Here is a 17,778-nt window from a genome sequence, read left to right on the forward strand (position 1 = left end):
TATTCCCTTGGTGCATTTCTAATAACTCTGAATACTGCGCTGAGGTACTAGCTAGTCCCTTGTTGGGTGTTATCTCTTTATTACCTCTAGACTTGACTGTTCCAAGGCACTCCTGGCTGGCCTCCCACTTTCTACTCTACATAAACTTGAGGTCCTCCAAAACTTGGCTGCCCGTGTCCTAACTTGCACCAAGTCCCGTTCACCCATCACCCCTGTGCTCGCTGACCTACATTGGCTCCCAGTTAAGCAACATCTCGATTTCAAAATTCTCATCCTTGTTTTCAAATCCCTCCATGGCCTCGCCCCTCCCTATCACTGTAATCTCCTCCAGCCCCACAACCCCCCCCCCCGAGATATCTGCGCTCCTCTAATTCTGCCCTCTTGAGCATCCCTGATTATAATCGCTCAACCATTGGTGGCTATGCCTTCTGTTGCCTGGGCCCTAAGCTCTGGAATTCCCTGCCTAATCCGCTCCGCCTCGTTACCTCTCTTTCCTCCTTAAGATGCTCCTTAAAACCTACCTCTCATCTGCCCTAATTTCTCCTTATGTGGCTCGGTGTCAAATCTTTATCTTATAATACTCCTGTGAAGCACCTTGGGCCGTTTTACTATGTTAAAGGCGCTATATAAATACAAGTTGTTGTTGTTAACAAGCAGTATTTTGGGGTGATATACATTTGTTTGATTGGAAAGAATTGACAATTTGCTGACTGGTTTTCAACTTTAAAACTTTTAATTAATCAAATAGAATAGAATATCGTCTTGGATTGCTGAGAATGCAGCAATCACTAACTGAATACTATAAATCAGGAAATCGTAATAGTACTTCACATAATCTATGGCCACTGGCAATTTCACTTAAAATGATTTTTGCTGAAAAACATTTGCTGTAAATGAGTTAAAATTAAATTTGGGGTAAGTTTAAATGTGAATAATTGGAAAATTATTTCACAACTAAAATTTCCCGATGAACAGTATATCGGTGGCAGAATCTTTTCTCAAAGCATATGGATCAAGCAGGGTTCACAATAGAATGGATTGCGAATGATCTGCAGAAGGAATGTGCTTGGTAGAATTTCTTTATCCATGCCTTTGTATGTTCGTAAAACATTTATCTTGTAATATTTTTGCCATTCCCCACAGATTAACCTCATACGGAAATGCTGTTTCCCTCTTTTGTGACAAGGCTTCTCGTAACACCCAGAGCACTAATCTTCAATTAAACTCACCTGCTAATTTTCCTTCCCTCCTCTTAGGAAAACGTTTCCTTCACTGGAAGCCCACATATGAATTTTCATTCAGAATAGGATCTCAAAGTTCAAACTTTGATGTTGAAACATTATAGCTACCAGACCACTTAGCCTTGTGCTTTAATGTAACATTGCAGCAGCACAGTATACCCTCAGCCCTGGCTAAATCATCATTCATTATTTTTCTGGGCCTGGTATGACAGCAAGACGAAAGTAGAGCTTGTATTCATTCCAGTAGTTCTATGTTGCAGTTATATTAGTTTTACACCAGTACTATTTTGGGAGTGGTACGACCGGCAGCACCGAGGAATACGGCCCCATTCTCGCCACTTTCAAATTGGGAAAAGACAGAGCACTGTGAATTGGTGGCTAAACACACGCGCAGTCAGTGTAGGATATTTAGTCAATTTGTTCCTCCTTTCCATCTCCTGAATCTTGCTGGAGTATAGTTCCACATCACACCCGCAGCACCTCTAGTACTTTGTCCAAACAGCCATATTAAACCTTTGAGTCTAGAAATTGAATGTTGGCAGGTTATTTGCCCAGGTGGCATTATAGATTAGCCCGATTCTGACTTCATCCAATGTCCATGTGCGCACATTTTGCAGCAGGAGTCATTGAAAAGCAATCAAGGCTGGGAACTCTGGCTGATTTATTATTTTCCCTAGCTCAGACATGCTGACATCACTTATGACATCTCTACTGCCACCCTAGCTAAGGTCAATCAACTCAGCTGGGATCTTTTGGTATGCATGGCGGCACTACAGCAAGCAGTATCTCTACCCACTAATGTTAGAAAAGAGACAATTGCTCCTCTCCTTTTCGTGCATCAGTCAACAACAACAACAATAACTTGCATTTATATAGCACCTTTAACATCCCAAGGCGCTTCACAGGAGCATTATCAAACAAAATTTGACACCGAGCCACATAAGGAGGTATTGGGGCAGCTGACCAAAAGCTTGGTTCGAGTCATAAAATACCTTTTGTCTGGTTTTAAATTTAAATGTTAAAGTTTCACATCTGATACAAAATGTTGAGGTGATGCTGGTTTATCTGCATTTTGTGGCATTGTGTCACTGAAACCCCTCCACAGTGACAGAAAATGTACAATGCAATGTATGAACTTCAAATCCCTCTGATTTTATAAATAACTAATGTAATAGTGCAGAATAAACAGAATGGTTTTTGTTGTGTATCTTTTTATAATAGACATGTTGATCGTTTTGAAATGAGACAGCCTCCTGGTATAATGGAATAAGCAAAATAAAGGGTCAGATGTAACTCCTGTGATGTGGTTTTTTACATTTGATGTGAGCAGGAGGGAAATTCATACAGGCAGCGGAAGGATTGAATCAGATAAGGATGTGGATTTTAAATGACAAAGAAATTCGTTTCCAGGGTCTTTTGAGTGGTTTTCTATTGAACCCTGTGGAGTCTCACTGAAAGTTTCTAGTCAATGTGAAGCTGTTATCAACAAAGGTAATCAAATACTAGGATGTATCGCAAAGGCATTTGTCTCTAAATCAAAACAAGTTTTTCTAACCTTGTATAAATCAGTGACAAGACTGCTTTTGGAATATTGTATGCAATTTATGGCAGTCCATTTTCCAAAGGACATTGAAGGATTTGAGCTGGTTCAGAGAAGAGTGAAGCGGTTTCCCAAAATTTCGATGCCTAAGTTACAAAGAGAGAGTCACAGAACTGAACTTGCTTTCATTAACACAAAGATGTGGGGAGAAGGCGGAGATATGGGGGCAGTTTTCCCAATAGGCACTGGTAGCGGGAAGCCTTGCCCGTTGTCGGCACTTAGCGGAAAATGGCAGCCATGTTTATTAAATCCGTGTGTTAATGGAGACACGGAATGCAGGAGTTGGTTTAACAAGTCTTTACTGAATGGAGACAATCTGGAAACTGAAACTACAGAAGCCTGCCAGGGCCTTTTATACAGGGATGGTCACTGCCGGTATTGCAGTCTGAGACCAGTTATTCCCTTAAAGGGACATACACAACAATGTTGACCGTTGTTTTCCGGTCACTGAAATTAATAGATGGAAAACCACGTGCAGTGTCCTCATGTTTTTCTGATATGCACTGGTGGTGGGCAAGGTTTTCTGCTGCCAGCCCAAATTCAGAAAACTGCCACACTGATCCTGGTCTTTAAAATACTAATGAAAATGTAGCCTGTGTCAAGCGAGACTAAAGATCGGAAGAATTTTTTTCTGCAGCTTGGTAGATATGTGAAATAAACTTTCAGCAAAGACAGTCAGCATGGCGATTAACTGCTTCAAAATTAACCAGGATAAATATTTGGTGAGGAATGAAGGTTGGAGGGCTAAGTATAGACTGAGGTGATCGGATGCTCTATCGGGAATGATGGTTCTTGTGCTGCTGGGGCTGGGAGGTATGTTCTGTGGAGGGTCTCATGTCATGCTTAAATGCTGGAAATGTGGCAATGGATAGACATTCAACACTTTTGCTTGACTACCTCTGGCAATCAGGAAGAATTTGTACACCACTTTCTTTCAGGAGGTTAAATAGGTGAGATAAAGTCCAAAGTCTAATTGGGATTACGGAAACATGGTTGCAGGGTGAGCAGGGCTGGGAGCTTAACATACAGGGGTACTCAGTATTTAGGAAGGATCGACAAAAAAGAAAGGGAGGAGGCGTAGCATTGCTAGTAAAAGAGGGGATAAATGCAATTGAAAGGAAGGATATTAACTCAGTTAATACAGAATCTATATGGGTGGAGCTAAGAAATAGCGAGGGGCGAAAAACATTAATAGGAGTGGTATATAGGCCTCCAAATAGTAAAATAGAGGTTAGGGAGGGCATCACGAGGGAAATTAGAGAAGCGTGCAATAAGAGCACAGCTGTCATCATAGGTGACTTTAACTTACATATAGATTGGACTAGCCTAATCAGTAAAAATAATGAGGAGGAGGAATTCCTTGAGTGTTTAAGGGATGGTTATCTGGATCAATATGTCGAGGAACCAACTCGGGAACAGGCTATATTGGACTGGGTACTGTGCAATGAGAAGGGACTAATCAGTAATCTTGTTGTACGGGGACCCTTGGGTCAGAGCGATCATAACATGATCGATTTCTCACTCGAAATGGAGAGCGAAGAAATTGACTCAGAGACTCAGGTCCTGAATTTAAACAAGGGGAATTATGATGCCATGAGACGGGAACTGAGTAGGTCTGATTGGACAACGTTCCTGAGAGGACTGGAGGTAGATAAACAATGGCAAACATTTAAGGATAGAATGACAAAATTGCAAAAATTGTGTATACCAATCTGGCATAAAAGGAAATCTAAAAAGGTGACTCAACCGTGGATAACAGGGGAAATTAGAGACAGCATAAAATCCAAAGATAGGGCGTATAAAATAGCCAAAAAAAGCGCCAGAGCGGAAGATTGGGAACAGTTTAAGATAGAGCAAAGGAGGGCAAAGGGCATGATCAAGAGGGGCAAAATAGCTTACGAAAACAAGCTGGCGGAAAATATAAAAACTAACTCCAAAAGCTTTTATAAATATATCAAAAGGAAAAGACTGGTGAAAACCAAAGTTGGTCCATTGCAGTCAGATACGGGGGAATATATAATGGGAAATAAGGAAATGGCAGATCAACTAAATGCATACTTTGGGTCAGTCTTTACGAAGGAAGACACAAAAAACCTCCCTGGGATATCGGGAAAAATAGGGACATTGGCAAAGGAGGAACTGACGCAAATCAATATCTCTAAGGATATGGTGTTAAGGAAGCTAAAGGGATTGAAGGTGGACAAATCCCCAGGGCCTGATAACATGCATCCTAGGGTACTGAAGGAGGTGGCCCTAGAGATAGCGGATGCACTAAGGATGATTTTTCAGAATTCATTAGACTCGGGAACAGTGCCGATGGATTGGAGGGTAGCTAACGTTACCCCACTATTCAAAAAGGGGGGTAGGGAAAAAGCAGGTAATTACAGACCTGTAAGCCTTACATCAGTTGTGGGCAAAATGCTGGAGTCCATCATTAAGGATGAAATAGCGGAGCACTTAGCAAATGGGGACAGGATAGGACAGAGTCAACATGGATTTACAAAGGGTAAATCGTGCTTGACTAATCTATTGGAATTTTTTGAGGGAGTAACTGGTAGAATAGATGGGGGAGAGCCAGTAGATGTGGTGTACCTGGACTTCCAAAAGGCCTTCGATAAGGTCCCACATAAAAGATTAGCATGGAAAATTGAGGCTCATGGGATAAAGGGGAAAGTTTTGGCGTGGATAGGGAACTGGCTGTCAGATAGAAAACAGAGAGTTGGAATAAACGGCTCATTTTCTGAATGGCAGGCAGTAACAAGTGGGGTACCACAGGGATCTGTCCTGGGCCCCCAGCTGTTCACAATTTACATTAATGACCTGGATCAGGGAGTCGGATGCAGCATTTCCAAATTTGCAGACGACACTAAACTAGGAGGTGGGGTGGGCTCAGAGGAAGAGACCAGGAAGCTCCAGAGCGATTTGGACAGACTGGGCGATTGGGCGGATAAATGGCAGATGCACTATAATGTGGACAAGTGCGAAGTTATCCACCTTGGGTGCAGGAACGGGAGGGCAAATTATTATTTAAATGGCAATAGATTGGGAGAGGGGGAAGTACAGAGAGACCTGGGTGTTCTTGTACACCAGTCACTGAAGGCGAGCATGCAGGTGCAACAGGCGGTCAAGAAGGCAAACGGTATGCTGGCCTTCATAGCAAAAGGGTTAGAATACAGGAACAGGGATACCTTGCTGCAGCTGTACAGGGCACTGGTGAGACCACACCTCGAGTACTGTGTACAGTTTTGGTCGCCTCATCTGAGGAAGGATGTTCTTGCCATGGAGGGGGTGCAGCGGCGATTCACCAGGCTGATACCAGGAATGGCGGGAATGACCTATGAGGAGAGACTATGTAGTTTAGGGATGTACACACTGGAGTTTAGAAGATTGAGAGGGGACCTCATAGAAGTGTATAAAATTCTGACAGGTCTAGACAGACTGGATGCAGAAGGAATGTTTCCCTTGGCGGGTGAGAACAGAACTAGAGGACATAATTTAAGGATAAGGGCTAAACCATTTAGGACAGAGATGAGGGGGAATTTCTTCACTCAGAGAGTGGTGAACCTGTGGAACTCATTGCCACAGAGGGCAGTGTACGCCAGCTCATTAAATATATTTAAGAGGGAATTAGATATATTTCTACGGGCAAAAGGGGTTAAGGGTTACGGAGAGAAGGCGGGGACGGGATACTGAATTAAAGGATCAGCCATGATCTCATTAAATGGCGGAGCAGGCACGAAGGGCCGAATGGCCTACTCCTGCTCCTATCTTCTATGTTTCTATGTATCTATGTATAGATTGTACATGAGCAATGGAAGCAATGGGTTGAATAGACTTTTCTCATTCAATGCTTTTTATATTTTACAGAAAGGTAACGTGAAGTTCCTTGAATCCTGACATTTATGATTTAACAAATAGCTACTGCATCAAAATTCTTTACTATTTTCTGTTAAAGTAGTTTATGCTTCTGTTCTGGAATAATAGACCAACGTTGCTGTTTGCAGCCTACAGTGGAGTGCACGTCAACCCAAGCACCCCACCCACCCGCCCCTTCAACCACCATCTGCCCCACCTGTGACAGAGACTGTAGGTCCCGCATTGGACTCATCAGTCACCTGCGAGCTCATTTTTAATGTGGAAGCAAGTCATTCTCAGTTCCGAGGGACTGCCTAAGAAGAAGACATAATAGGTCTAGAATTTCCTGCCTATTGACTGTGAATGGGTGGATTTTCTTTAGTCAAGTTGGATGAAGATAATGCTTTCTCAGTCGATAGATGTCTGCTACTACAATACATTTTGCTTAGTGGGGCTCCCCAGGAGTTTGATTTTACTGTACTTCCAGCCTTTCCTGTCACGCCACATTTTCTTGTTTCTTTAAGAGCCTTCAATCACGGAATAGCTTGTTCTCATCTTCACAAGTCTACAGGGGAGATGACACCCTGCAGTTAATAGTTTCAAATTGTTACCCTTTCTAAATACGTTGGTGTAATTTTTATGGAAGATATATGCAGATTGTTTTGCATGACTGGTGATGCGGTGAGATAATGCCCTTTCACAGGCTTGTAAAACAGATTAAATAGGACCTTCAGCAAGAATTTTGCTGTGATTTTTTAGTTAGCAGGAATCTACTAACAGCTGTGTGCATTTCCTCTATTTCACACCCAATCTTTAGGCCAGTTGCTAATGTCCATCGTAGTGGAAAATGTAAAGTGAGTTTACTTCACAGCAGGTAGGCAGTGGGAAAAACCTTGTGAAATGTAGGATAGGACTGAGCAAAACACTTCTCAACTTCTCATCAAAATGTGCCAGACAGCATTTTGCATGGAATCGTTACTTTTAACGGCAAAACTTTGTTCCAGAGGAAAACAATAAGGGACCAACAGCAGCAACTTGCATTTACATAGTACCTCTAATGGAGAAAAATGTCCCAAAGTGCACAAAGAGGTGTAATCAAGAAAATGGATGCCAAACCAAAGAAGGAGGTGTTAGGAAGGGTGTCCAAAAGGGGGAAGGGGGATAGCAGTAGAGGCAGCGGAATGGATGGTCTCCACCTTAATGTTAAAGCAATTCATGAGCTCCTCAGGGGAGAAGGGTTTATGAAGGCAGTTTGTAGTGGAGAAAAGAAGCTGGGGGTTATCTTTGCTTTCCAGGATGATTCTGTAGGAATGGGTAGCTATGGCAGAGCAGGCCAGGTAGAGCTAAATGTGTTATGGATGAATACTAAGCCGAGGGAATGGCCTGGGTGGGAGACAGTGACAGTTTCTCTTGGGACAAGGATAATAATGGTGGAGGTAAGGGAGTGGTTTGGTTAATTGATGGTTGCAGGCATTGTGGTGATTGGAGGGCCAAAGGCTAGTCAGTTGTGACTTTGAAATTGCAGTTATATGTGAAGAGGTTTTTCCAGGGGCAGGAAGGGGGTAGGAGTGTATTGGTGCTGAGGGATATAAGAAATTGGCCGGAGACGGTCAAGTCAGTGATCAAGACCACGGGAGTAGAGAGGCCACAGGAAATGGTGTGAGCCTAGAAAGTGAATGTTGACAGATTTGTAAAGGTAAGTTATTTCATGCAAATATATGGAAAATTAAAGTATTTAAGTTAACCAAAGTACATATGAAAAAGTCTTATGTACAAGGGCAATATAGAAAAGACATGCTTTACAGCTATCAATTTGATATTTGTCTTGGGTAAATGTGGCAGACTTATTAATCAGGTGTATCAGAATACCTGCTAAAAACTGATTCTGAATTGTATGTGCTAAACTTTCAGCATAATAGAGGCTTCTTTAGTTGATATCAGAATAACTACAATAAGCAAACTTCATTATATGGATTGCTGGGTACTATAGAAACAAAATTATTTGTAATTTACTAAAGATACGTCATTAATCATAGAGTAAATTCTTTGATTTTATACTTCAAGGGAGTATGGATTGGAGATTTGGGACTACAGATTTGTTGCCCTAATTCCTTCCCATTTTGGATTGGGGATTTTACTCTTATATTGCTACTTTTTCTTTTTTTGATTGGGAAGTGGAGCTTTGTTTTGCCCATATTCTCCCATCTTCTTTTCTGGAATCAGTGACTCATGCTGGGCAGGGTTCTTCAGATACTGAACACCCAAGTGACCATTCTTTATGTCAGAGCCGAGATAGTGAGTGTGAGCATGCTATTGATCTTGAAGGTCAGTCAGTGTCATTGTCGAGTTCAGCATCCACACATGGGTATTTTCCAGCCGGAGTCACTAGCTACCGATCAGGAACAAGAACCTTGCCCGATTTTCTCCTCCCTAGCCTGGGGTTAGCGAGGCTAATTGTAGAGCCTCAACTGCCTCTGTGGCTCAGATCAACTAACTCTGCCCAGACCAAGAATTGAACCTAGGTCTATTTCGTCTGCATTTCTTTAACAACTGAGGAGCTCCTCATATTGGTAATTACAACAAAATATGTAGTTGACGTAATGCTTCTTCAACTATTTACTGTACATAATATTAGTCATTTTATTGGGTTTTTAGAATATATTTGTAACTTAAATTAATACCCTGTAGGTATTGTGACCTTTGCTAAGGGAAGATTTGGTCAAGGGTATGCTACTCATACATCTACTGTTGGGGATTATCCTTGTTTACTGTTGCCTCTGATGCCCTGTGCATGGTATAAAATATTCTCAGCTGTACTAGTGATCCCTCTGTGGGCCATAATTGTCATGGGGCACGATATGAGAGCCTTAAGTTGGTCAGCTTCCATGTGAGGCATTAGTTTCGGTAGCAGCTTTGTACTGTGCAGGATTTAATCTCCTTCGAAACCATACACCAGGATACACAAGGGGCTGACTCTTGAGTGTTTTTGCACTGATAGCTGCAATATCTCTGCACTATAGGAAAGTAATGACAGCGCAGGGCTTTGGGACCCTGAAAGCTGAACATCCATGAAACAAATTTAAAGGGGATTGTCTTGCTAAAAGACAAAATAAATTAACTAGCAGTAAAGAAGATGCATTTGCCTTTGAGTCCTCTCCTTAGTGGGAACATTTTCACACTTCAGAAGGTAGCTGTGAACTCAGGAACTGTGACTGATGGGTTGCAGATTCACAGGCATTGCCACAACAGTCTAGGTCAGAACCGTTTAAAATTTGGTCACTCTGCCCTGGCACACCAGGAAACCCAAGTGTATTCTCAAAAACAAGTTCTTTGTTAATGGATCTGGTTGATTATTCATTGCTGGGGGCAAGGGTTATGCTATGGCAATTTATCAGTACACATTAAGTTCGGGATGCTGCAAGGCTTATTTTTCCTCTGATGAGATTTTGCAACAAAAGATCCCCTTTGCAACATATTAATGTTTCAGTAATACAGCTCACTAAACCAGACTATCTCCTGAGCATTAAAGACATAGGCACATTCAACTCTTTGATGTACGGCTAATTATGAGTGTAAGTAGATGGGTAGTTATCAGGTGAGCCACCAGCCTCGCAGTTTGTTTTTGATAATTGTTTTCATGCTGTTCTTTTGCATATGGAAATGCACACGCTTTATGAATCAATTATGTTCTACGAGCCTAACCTACTGTTTTTGAAGAGACTTAATACCGTCAGAAAAGTGACTGCTGAGCTAATAAGGATGAGTCGCAATTAGTCCAAGTTGGCTAATGATTTTCTCCTCTTTTCAGGACCCAGGATTTTCAGCTTTTATTTTTGACAAGCTTCAAGTGCCTGACTCTTCAAAACGAGGTCGAAATGAAGGTGAGAGCCGATGTGAGATTTGTGCAACACACCTAAATCAGCTGCGAAAGGAAGCCATTCAGATGGTCCATACACTCGACCAAGCATCCAGTCAGGAAATACCTGAGCTACCACACAGTTCCATTGCAGTGAGCGGCGTTTCATCAAGAATTGCTTCCCAAAATATGGTCACCCTTTCATCACAAAGAGACTGGCCTCTGGTCACAGGACAAACAAGCAGACAGCCTGGAAAATCAGGAAATGTAATCTCTGGTACAGAGAGAAGGAAAGGAGTTGGCTGGCCTCAGGGTACAGGCAGCCTTTCAAAGTCCAGTGTTCAAGTAACTGTTGGTTCCAGCGGTCTTAGCAATGCTCTGAACTCAGTCACCATTCAGGCACAACAGTATCTTGAGGGTATGTGGAGTATCTCTAGAGTCAACAACTTTCTTCCTCATGCCTATTTGGTGAGTATTTTGTTGTTTTATTATGATGAAAATAATGCCTGAAGATCTAAAACTTGTTAATGTGAGCATTTAATATTTCCTCAACAATTCAGAAAAACAAAAATACTTGTTTGATACTTTTCAATTTGCTACAGTAAACAGATTACAAAACCAGAAATCACAGAATCACAGAAACCCCACAGTGCAGATAGAGGCCATTTCGGCCCATCGAGCCTGCACCGACACATATCCCACCCGATCCCCGTAACCCCTACACCAACACATATCCCACCCTATCCCCGTAACCCCACGTATTTAATCCCCCTAACACTAAGGGTCAATTTATCATGGCCAATCAACCTAACCCGCACATCTTTGGACTGTGGAAGGAAACCGGAGCACCCGGAGGAAACCCACGCAAACATGGGGAGAATGTGCAAACTCCACACAGACAGTCACCCGAGGCCGGATTCAAACCCGGGTCCCTGGCGCTGTGAGGCAACAGTGCTAACCACTATGCCACCGTGCTGCCCTTATGTATTATACATAACTCTCTCGACCCTTCAACTACCTCAGTCTGCTTGTCCGACACCTAATTTTGGCGGAGCAGCAGTTCCTCCAATTAAACATTGGGATGACAATTGCCATTGCCTTTGGCCCCCACCATAAATTCTATCCTTCTCTCTGGCCATTGTCTCGGGTTGAACCCGACTGTTCAAAACCTCGGCGTTCAACTTGACCTGAGCTGAGCTTCCATCCCCATGTCCTTTCCATCACAAAGACCACCTACTTCCACCTCCATAACATCGCCTGTCTTCATGTCTTCGCACCTGCTTCAGCCCATCTGCTACTGAAACTCTCATTCATGCTTTTGTTACCTCCAGACCTGACTATTCCAATGCTGACCTCCCATTTTCCACTCTCCATTAATTTGACCTCATGCAAAACTCTGCTGCCGATATCTTAACCTATTCACCCATCACCTCCATGTTTGCTGACCTATATTGGCTTCTGGTCTATCAACACCTCAAATTTAAAATTCTCATCCTCCTGTTCAAATCCGTCTATGGCCTTGTCCCTCCCTATCTCTGTAACCCCTAACAGCCCTACAACCCTCCGAGAACTCTGCGTTCCTCCAATTCTGGCCTTTTACGCATCTGCTACTTCCTTTGCCCCACAATTAGCGGCCGTGCCTTCAGCCATCTGGGCCATAAGCTCTAAAATACCTCTCCACCTCTCTCTCCTCCTTTTAAGACCCTCCTTAAAACCCACCTCTTTGACCAAATTTTTAGTCCTCTCTCCTTCTTTGGCTCGGTGTCAATTTTTATCTGATTACACTCCTGTGAAGCGCCTTGGGACATTTTCCTATGTTAAAGGTGTTGTTGTGGGTCACTCATATTTTTGACAGGTAAGTTGTAACTCATCCCTTATGTAATAGTTGAAAAAGTGTGTTAAAGAACCTACTACAAAACTGGTATTGCAATTTTTATCACAATTCAAGTTTTTTTCCCCCTCCAGTTCTCTCCCATTACACCTCCTGTCCTGAAGGTGGCAGCTAATACTGGGGTATGATTTCTCAGCTCTTTGGTGTTTTGTCCAAATGGCTATTCATGTCCGAACCTGGACAATGAGGGTCAGCAGGTTATTCAACTGTAAGGACATCATTGTTGAGCCTTACAACCATACACATGAACTTTCCAGCGGGGGTTACTTGATAACTCAGCACAGTGGCAATTACACCTGGGACCTTCCTCATCTGTATGCTCACACCATTTTCCACAGACCCTATAGAGAAGCTTGTTCAGATAATTTAGGGGCTTGATGGAAAGGAGAAATCATAGGTGCAGTGGGGTAACTTGATGTTTGGTCCACTACCAGATTGTGATGACTTGTGTCTATACTGTTGCCAGCGTGAAACCACAAGATGGGTCTAGCTTACAGTGGCATTGGTTTGGAACAATTAGGCCAAATATACTGAGATTTAGATGTTTGAGTTTGATTCATCCAGGGCCCAGCTCAGTTTCTGAAATACAGTATAACCATGGCATGAATCCACCGTGGAAAATATCCACACGAGAGATGATAGAACATATCAGTCTGTGAGCAACAGGAGAATACCAGATCACCAGATGATGTTGGGAAATGGATAAGTCAGATAGCATGTGTAGGGCTCTTTTGCAATTGTAGTGTCATTAGTAGATTGTGTTATATCATTAATGCAATAAAGACATTTTGGATTCCCACAGCTCCTACCATCTGCTATCATAAGGGAAGCTGCATGTATAATTTTTTTATCTCTTTTTTTTTCCTGCATGTAAATTTTGATGAAGGTCTTCTTGAATATGGCAGAGCAGTATATCCCATATACTAAATGCCTCGATTTTAAAATTCTCATCCCTGTGTTCAAGTTCCTCCATGACCTTGCTCCTCCCTATTTCTGTAAACTCCGCCAGCCCTACAACCAATGGTCCCTCTAAGCTGCATGTGGCCATGTAACAATCTGAAAGGTCCCACACCGGCCGCTCACCAGCTTTTCCGTTGTAAATACCGCGCATGCGCAGAAATTTAAATGGACTACACATTAAAAGAAACAAGCTGCGCAGAACAAAGCACAGCTGACAGGGAACATTGCCTACAACCCTCCAAGAACGCTGCGTTCCACCAACTCTGGCCACTTGTCCATCCCCCACTTCCTTCGCCCCACCATTAGCTGTTTAGGCCCTAAGTGCTGGAATTTCCTCCCTAAAACTCTCCGCCTCTCTGCCTCTCTCTCTCCTCCTTTAAGACCCTCCTTAAAACCTATCTCTTTGACCCTGTCCTAATGCCTTCTTCTTTGGCTTGGTATCAATTTTTCGTCTGATTACGCTCTTGTGAAGCACCTTGGGATGTTTTATTATATTAAAGGTGTTATATAAATGCAAGTTGTTGTTGTTGTGATACATTTCTATTTATTAGAGCTCTTTAGGATAATATGAATAATAGCACAGATCTTTTCACTGTATGTCAGTCAGGGTGATCTGTGAGGTAACTGAAGAGCTCTATAAATCAAATCTTTAAATTGATTTCTTGAGTCTTATAACAACAACAACAACAACTTGTATTTATATAGTGCCTTTAACGTAGTAAAATGTCCCAAGGCACTGCACAGGAGTATTTTAAGACAAAACATTTGACACCGAGCCACATAAGGATAAATTAGGGCAGGTGACCAAAAGCTTGGTCAAAGAGGTAGATTTTAAGGAGCATCTTAAAGGAGGAAAGAGAGGTAGCGAGGTGGAGAGGTTTAGGCAGGGAATTCCAGAGCTTAGGGCCTAGGCAACAGAAGGCACGGCCACCAATGGTTGAGCAATTATAATCAGGGATGCTCAAGAGGGCAGAATTAGAGGAGTGCAGATATCTCGGAGGGCTGAAGGAGATTACAGAGATAGGGAGGGGTGAGACCATGGAGGGATTTGAAAACAAGGATGAGAATTTTGAAATCTTGATGCTGCTTAACCGGGCGTCAATGTAGGTCAGCAAGCACGTATTTAAGTAGCATTTATTTCATTTGAAAAGTAGTAAGTGAATAGTATGGCTGGCATTTTAGAATTTTCAAAGCAGCTCCCACTTTGCAATGATCAGGACTGAATGTTTGAACATTGAAAAAATCCATGGTGAGAATAATCCATTAACCCATCAAGCCCACTCCCTGCAGAGTTGATGTATGATCATTTTAACAGGGTCTTTTTCTTCCCCATTCCACTCCCAGCCGTTGAGGCTGTAATTGGCCAAAGAATTGTGAAAATATATTTTAAAATTTCAAACAAAAGTCATTGGGTTTATCAGTTTAAAACACTATTGTGCTTCAAGTTCAGCTCAGTGTATAAGCTGAACTCAAGAAGAAATTTGCCCAGTCATCCAGTGAGTTCATTGAACACTCCCATCCCACTACCACTGAAGCTACATTTGAATTTCTTATTAATTTGTGCTGTCTGTTGCTTAAAATGATCCCTACAAAGAAAATACCTTGTATACCTTAACCTTTCTTCCTGCTTTCAGCTTGTTTTGAATTTACTAATCAATAATTGCAATGTTTCCTAAGCTTTAATACTTATGGAGGCTACCACATGTGTCCCTTGTGTGATGCCACAATTTAAAGAGTATAACACATGACTGATAAAAACTAGACTTGAGTTGTTTAACTATGACATTGCACGATATCCTGATGGTGTTCTATTTATACGGTGAGTAACTGGTTATAGTCTTATTTAGTTTTCAGGCATTCGTTTAAATAAAGAACATTTAAAGAGATTGAAAGACCTATCAAATTCATGAATAAAGAAAATGTAAAGAAATGAACAACCTGCCCTGTATTCATATACATCACTGAGATGGAATATGGGAGCTACATGTCATTATGCAGTTCATTCAAATTTGTGACATTGGGGATTATAGGTGATGAATTTGAGTATGTCTTGTCAAGGGATTGATGATTCATATTTGATAGATTGTAGTATGTTTTTTATGACATTGTCAAATGTTATTTCAGCCTTTCATTGTTGGTGCCCTTGTTTAAATTTGATTTTTTTTGCTTGTGACAGCAGCAATGAGAAATGTGGTCATGTAGTGATTGTCGAAAATAGTCTCAGGAGAAAGTGGTATCCTGCACATGTAATTACACTGTTCCCGAGGCCAAACCGGTTGTATAACCTTTGATTATAAACACACACAAGAATAATTCAAGACATCTGAGATCTAAAAAGTGGAAAATTCTAATATTTTGTGCAGCAAATGGGGCCTACTTTCCATTCAAATACTATACTGCAGGCTGCCACCAATTGAAAATTACTGAGACACTTTGGCTTGTTCTTTCTGTGAATTTTTCATAAATTCAATTTAATGTAAATTAAACCCGCATTTGTGTAATGAGGTTTGTGTTTTAAAGTATTTACCAATTGAAGGAATCATTACTTAAAATTATTTTTGGAACTTTAAAGTCATCTGGGTTGCTTCAGTATTGCATTTGTCGAATATAATTTTAAAAAATTTGTTCTGTTGTATTGATTTGAATCCACTGCTGTACCAGTAATTGATATTTAATTCGGATTTAGTTCTATGAGTCAATGTGAGAGCATTGGTTATATAAAGAGAATTTAATTCAGGGCTGAGGTAATATAAGATGAGCAGACATCGCTACATGATGTAAGTGTTAGCCAATGAGAATGCGTAAAAATAGTCAGCACAGGGTGGCATAGAGTCATGACTCATGACAAAATCTGCCAGATCTACAGAATATTTCTGATCATTTTTCCAGTAGAATATTCACATATCATCATCCAACAATAACACTATTTTCAGAACAATTTTAAGAAGCATAAATATTAACTGGTTATATAGAAACATACATAGAAACATAGAAGATAGGAGCAGGAGTAGGCCATTCGGCCCTTCGAGCCTGCTCCGCCATTCAATGAGATCATGGCTGATCATCCAAATTCAGTACCCTGTCCCTGCCTTCTCCCCATATCCCTTGATCCCTTTAGCCTTAAGAAATATATCCAACTCTTTTTTGAATATATTTAATGAACTGGCCTCCACCGCCCTCTGTGGCAGAGAATTCCACAGGTTCACCACTCTCTGGGTGAAGAAATTCCTCCTCATTTCAGTCATAAATGGCTAACCCCTTATCCTTAGCCTATGACCCCTGGTTCTGGACTCCCCGGCCATCATAAACATCCTTCCTGCATCTAGTCTGTCCAGGCCTGACAGAATTTTATAAGTTTCGATGAGATCCCCTCTCAATCTTCTAAACTCCAGTGAGTATAAGCCCAATCGACACAATCTCTCCTCATACGTCATTCCTGCCATCCCAGGTATCAGCCTGGTGAATCTTCGCTGCACTCCTTCCATGGCAAGAACGTCCTTCCTCAGGTAAGGCGACCAAAACTGCACACAATACTCAAGGTGCGGTCTCACCAAGGCCCTGTACAACTGTAGCAAGACATCCTTGTTCCTGTACTCGAACCCTCTTGCTACGAAGGCCAACATACCATTTGCCTTCTTAACCGCCTGCTGCACCTGCATGCTTACCTTCAGCGACTGGTGCACAAGAACACCCAGGTCTCTTTGCACTTCCCCTTCTCCCAATCTATTGCCATTCAAATAATAATCTGCCTTCCTGTTTTTGCCACCAAAGTGGATAACCTCACATTTATCCACATTATAGTGCATTTGCCATGTTTCTGCCCAATCACCCAATCTGTCCAAATCGTACTGGAGTTTCACGACATCCTCCTCACAGCTTACCCTCCCACCCAGCTTTGTGTCGTCTGCAAATTTGGAGATGTTACATCCAATTCCCTTGTCCAGATCATTAATATATATTGTGAACAGCTGGGGTCCTAGGACCGACCCTTGCGGTACCCCACTAGTCACTGCCTGCCACTCGGAAAACGACCCGTTTATTCCAACTCTTTGCTTTCTGTCCGCCAACCAGTTCTCTATCCAAGTCAATACCTTGCCCCCAATCCCATGTGCCTTAATTTTGCACGCCAATCTCTTATGTGGGACCTTATCGAAAGCCTTCTGAAAGTCCAAATACACCACATCCACTGGTTCTCCCTTATCTATTTTACCAGTAACATCCTCAAAAAATTCCAGTAGATTAGTCAAGCATGATTTACCTTTTGTAAATCCATGTTGACTTTGTCCGATCCTGTCACTGCTTACCAAGTGCTCTGCTATTACATCTTTTATAATAGATTCTAGCATTTTCCCCACTACCGATGTCAGGCTTACTG

The 17,778-nt window shown here is 41.9% G+C and overlaps 1 protein-coding gene across 2 annotated transcripts in view; it reads left to right on the forward strand.

Annotated features, from left to right (window-relative positions):
- The window catches only part of kif26ab (kinesin family member 26Ab), a 246,052-nt gene that overhangs the window by 104,425 nt on the left and 123,849 nt on the right, over window positions 1-17,778 (forward strand). For both annotated transcript variants that reach the window (XM_086003101.1, XM_086003100.1), the window contains exon 3: window positions 10,505-11,020. In XM_086003101.1, the coding sequence (XP_085859227.1) occupies window positions 10,505-11,020 (516 nt within the window). The remainder of the gene's footprint in view (window positions 1-10,504; window positions 11,021-17,778) is intronic.

The sequence above is a fragment of the Somniosus microcephalus genome, chromosome 12, assembly GCF_052327205.1.
Source record: "Somniosus microcephalus isolate GS21.2 chromosome 12, FLI_Smic_1.0, whole genome shotgun sequence".
In the NCBI taxonomy this organism is placed as follows: domain Eukaryota; kingdom Metazoa; phylum Chordata; class Chondrichthyes; order Squaliformes; family Somniosidae; genus Somniosus; species Somniosus microcephalus.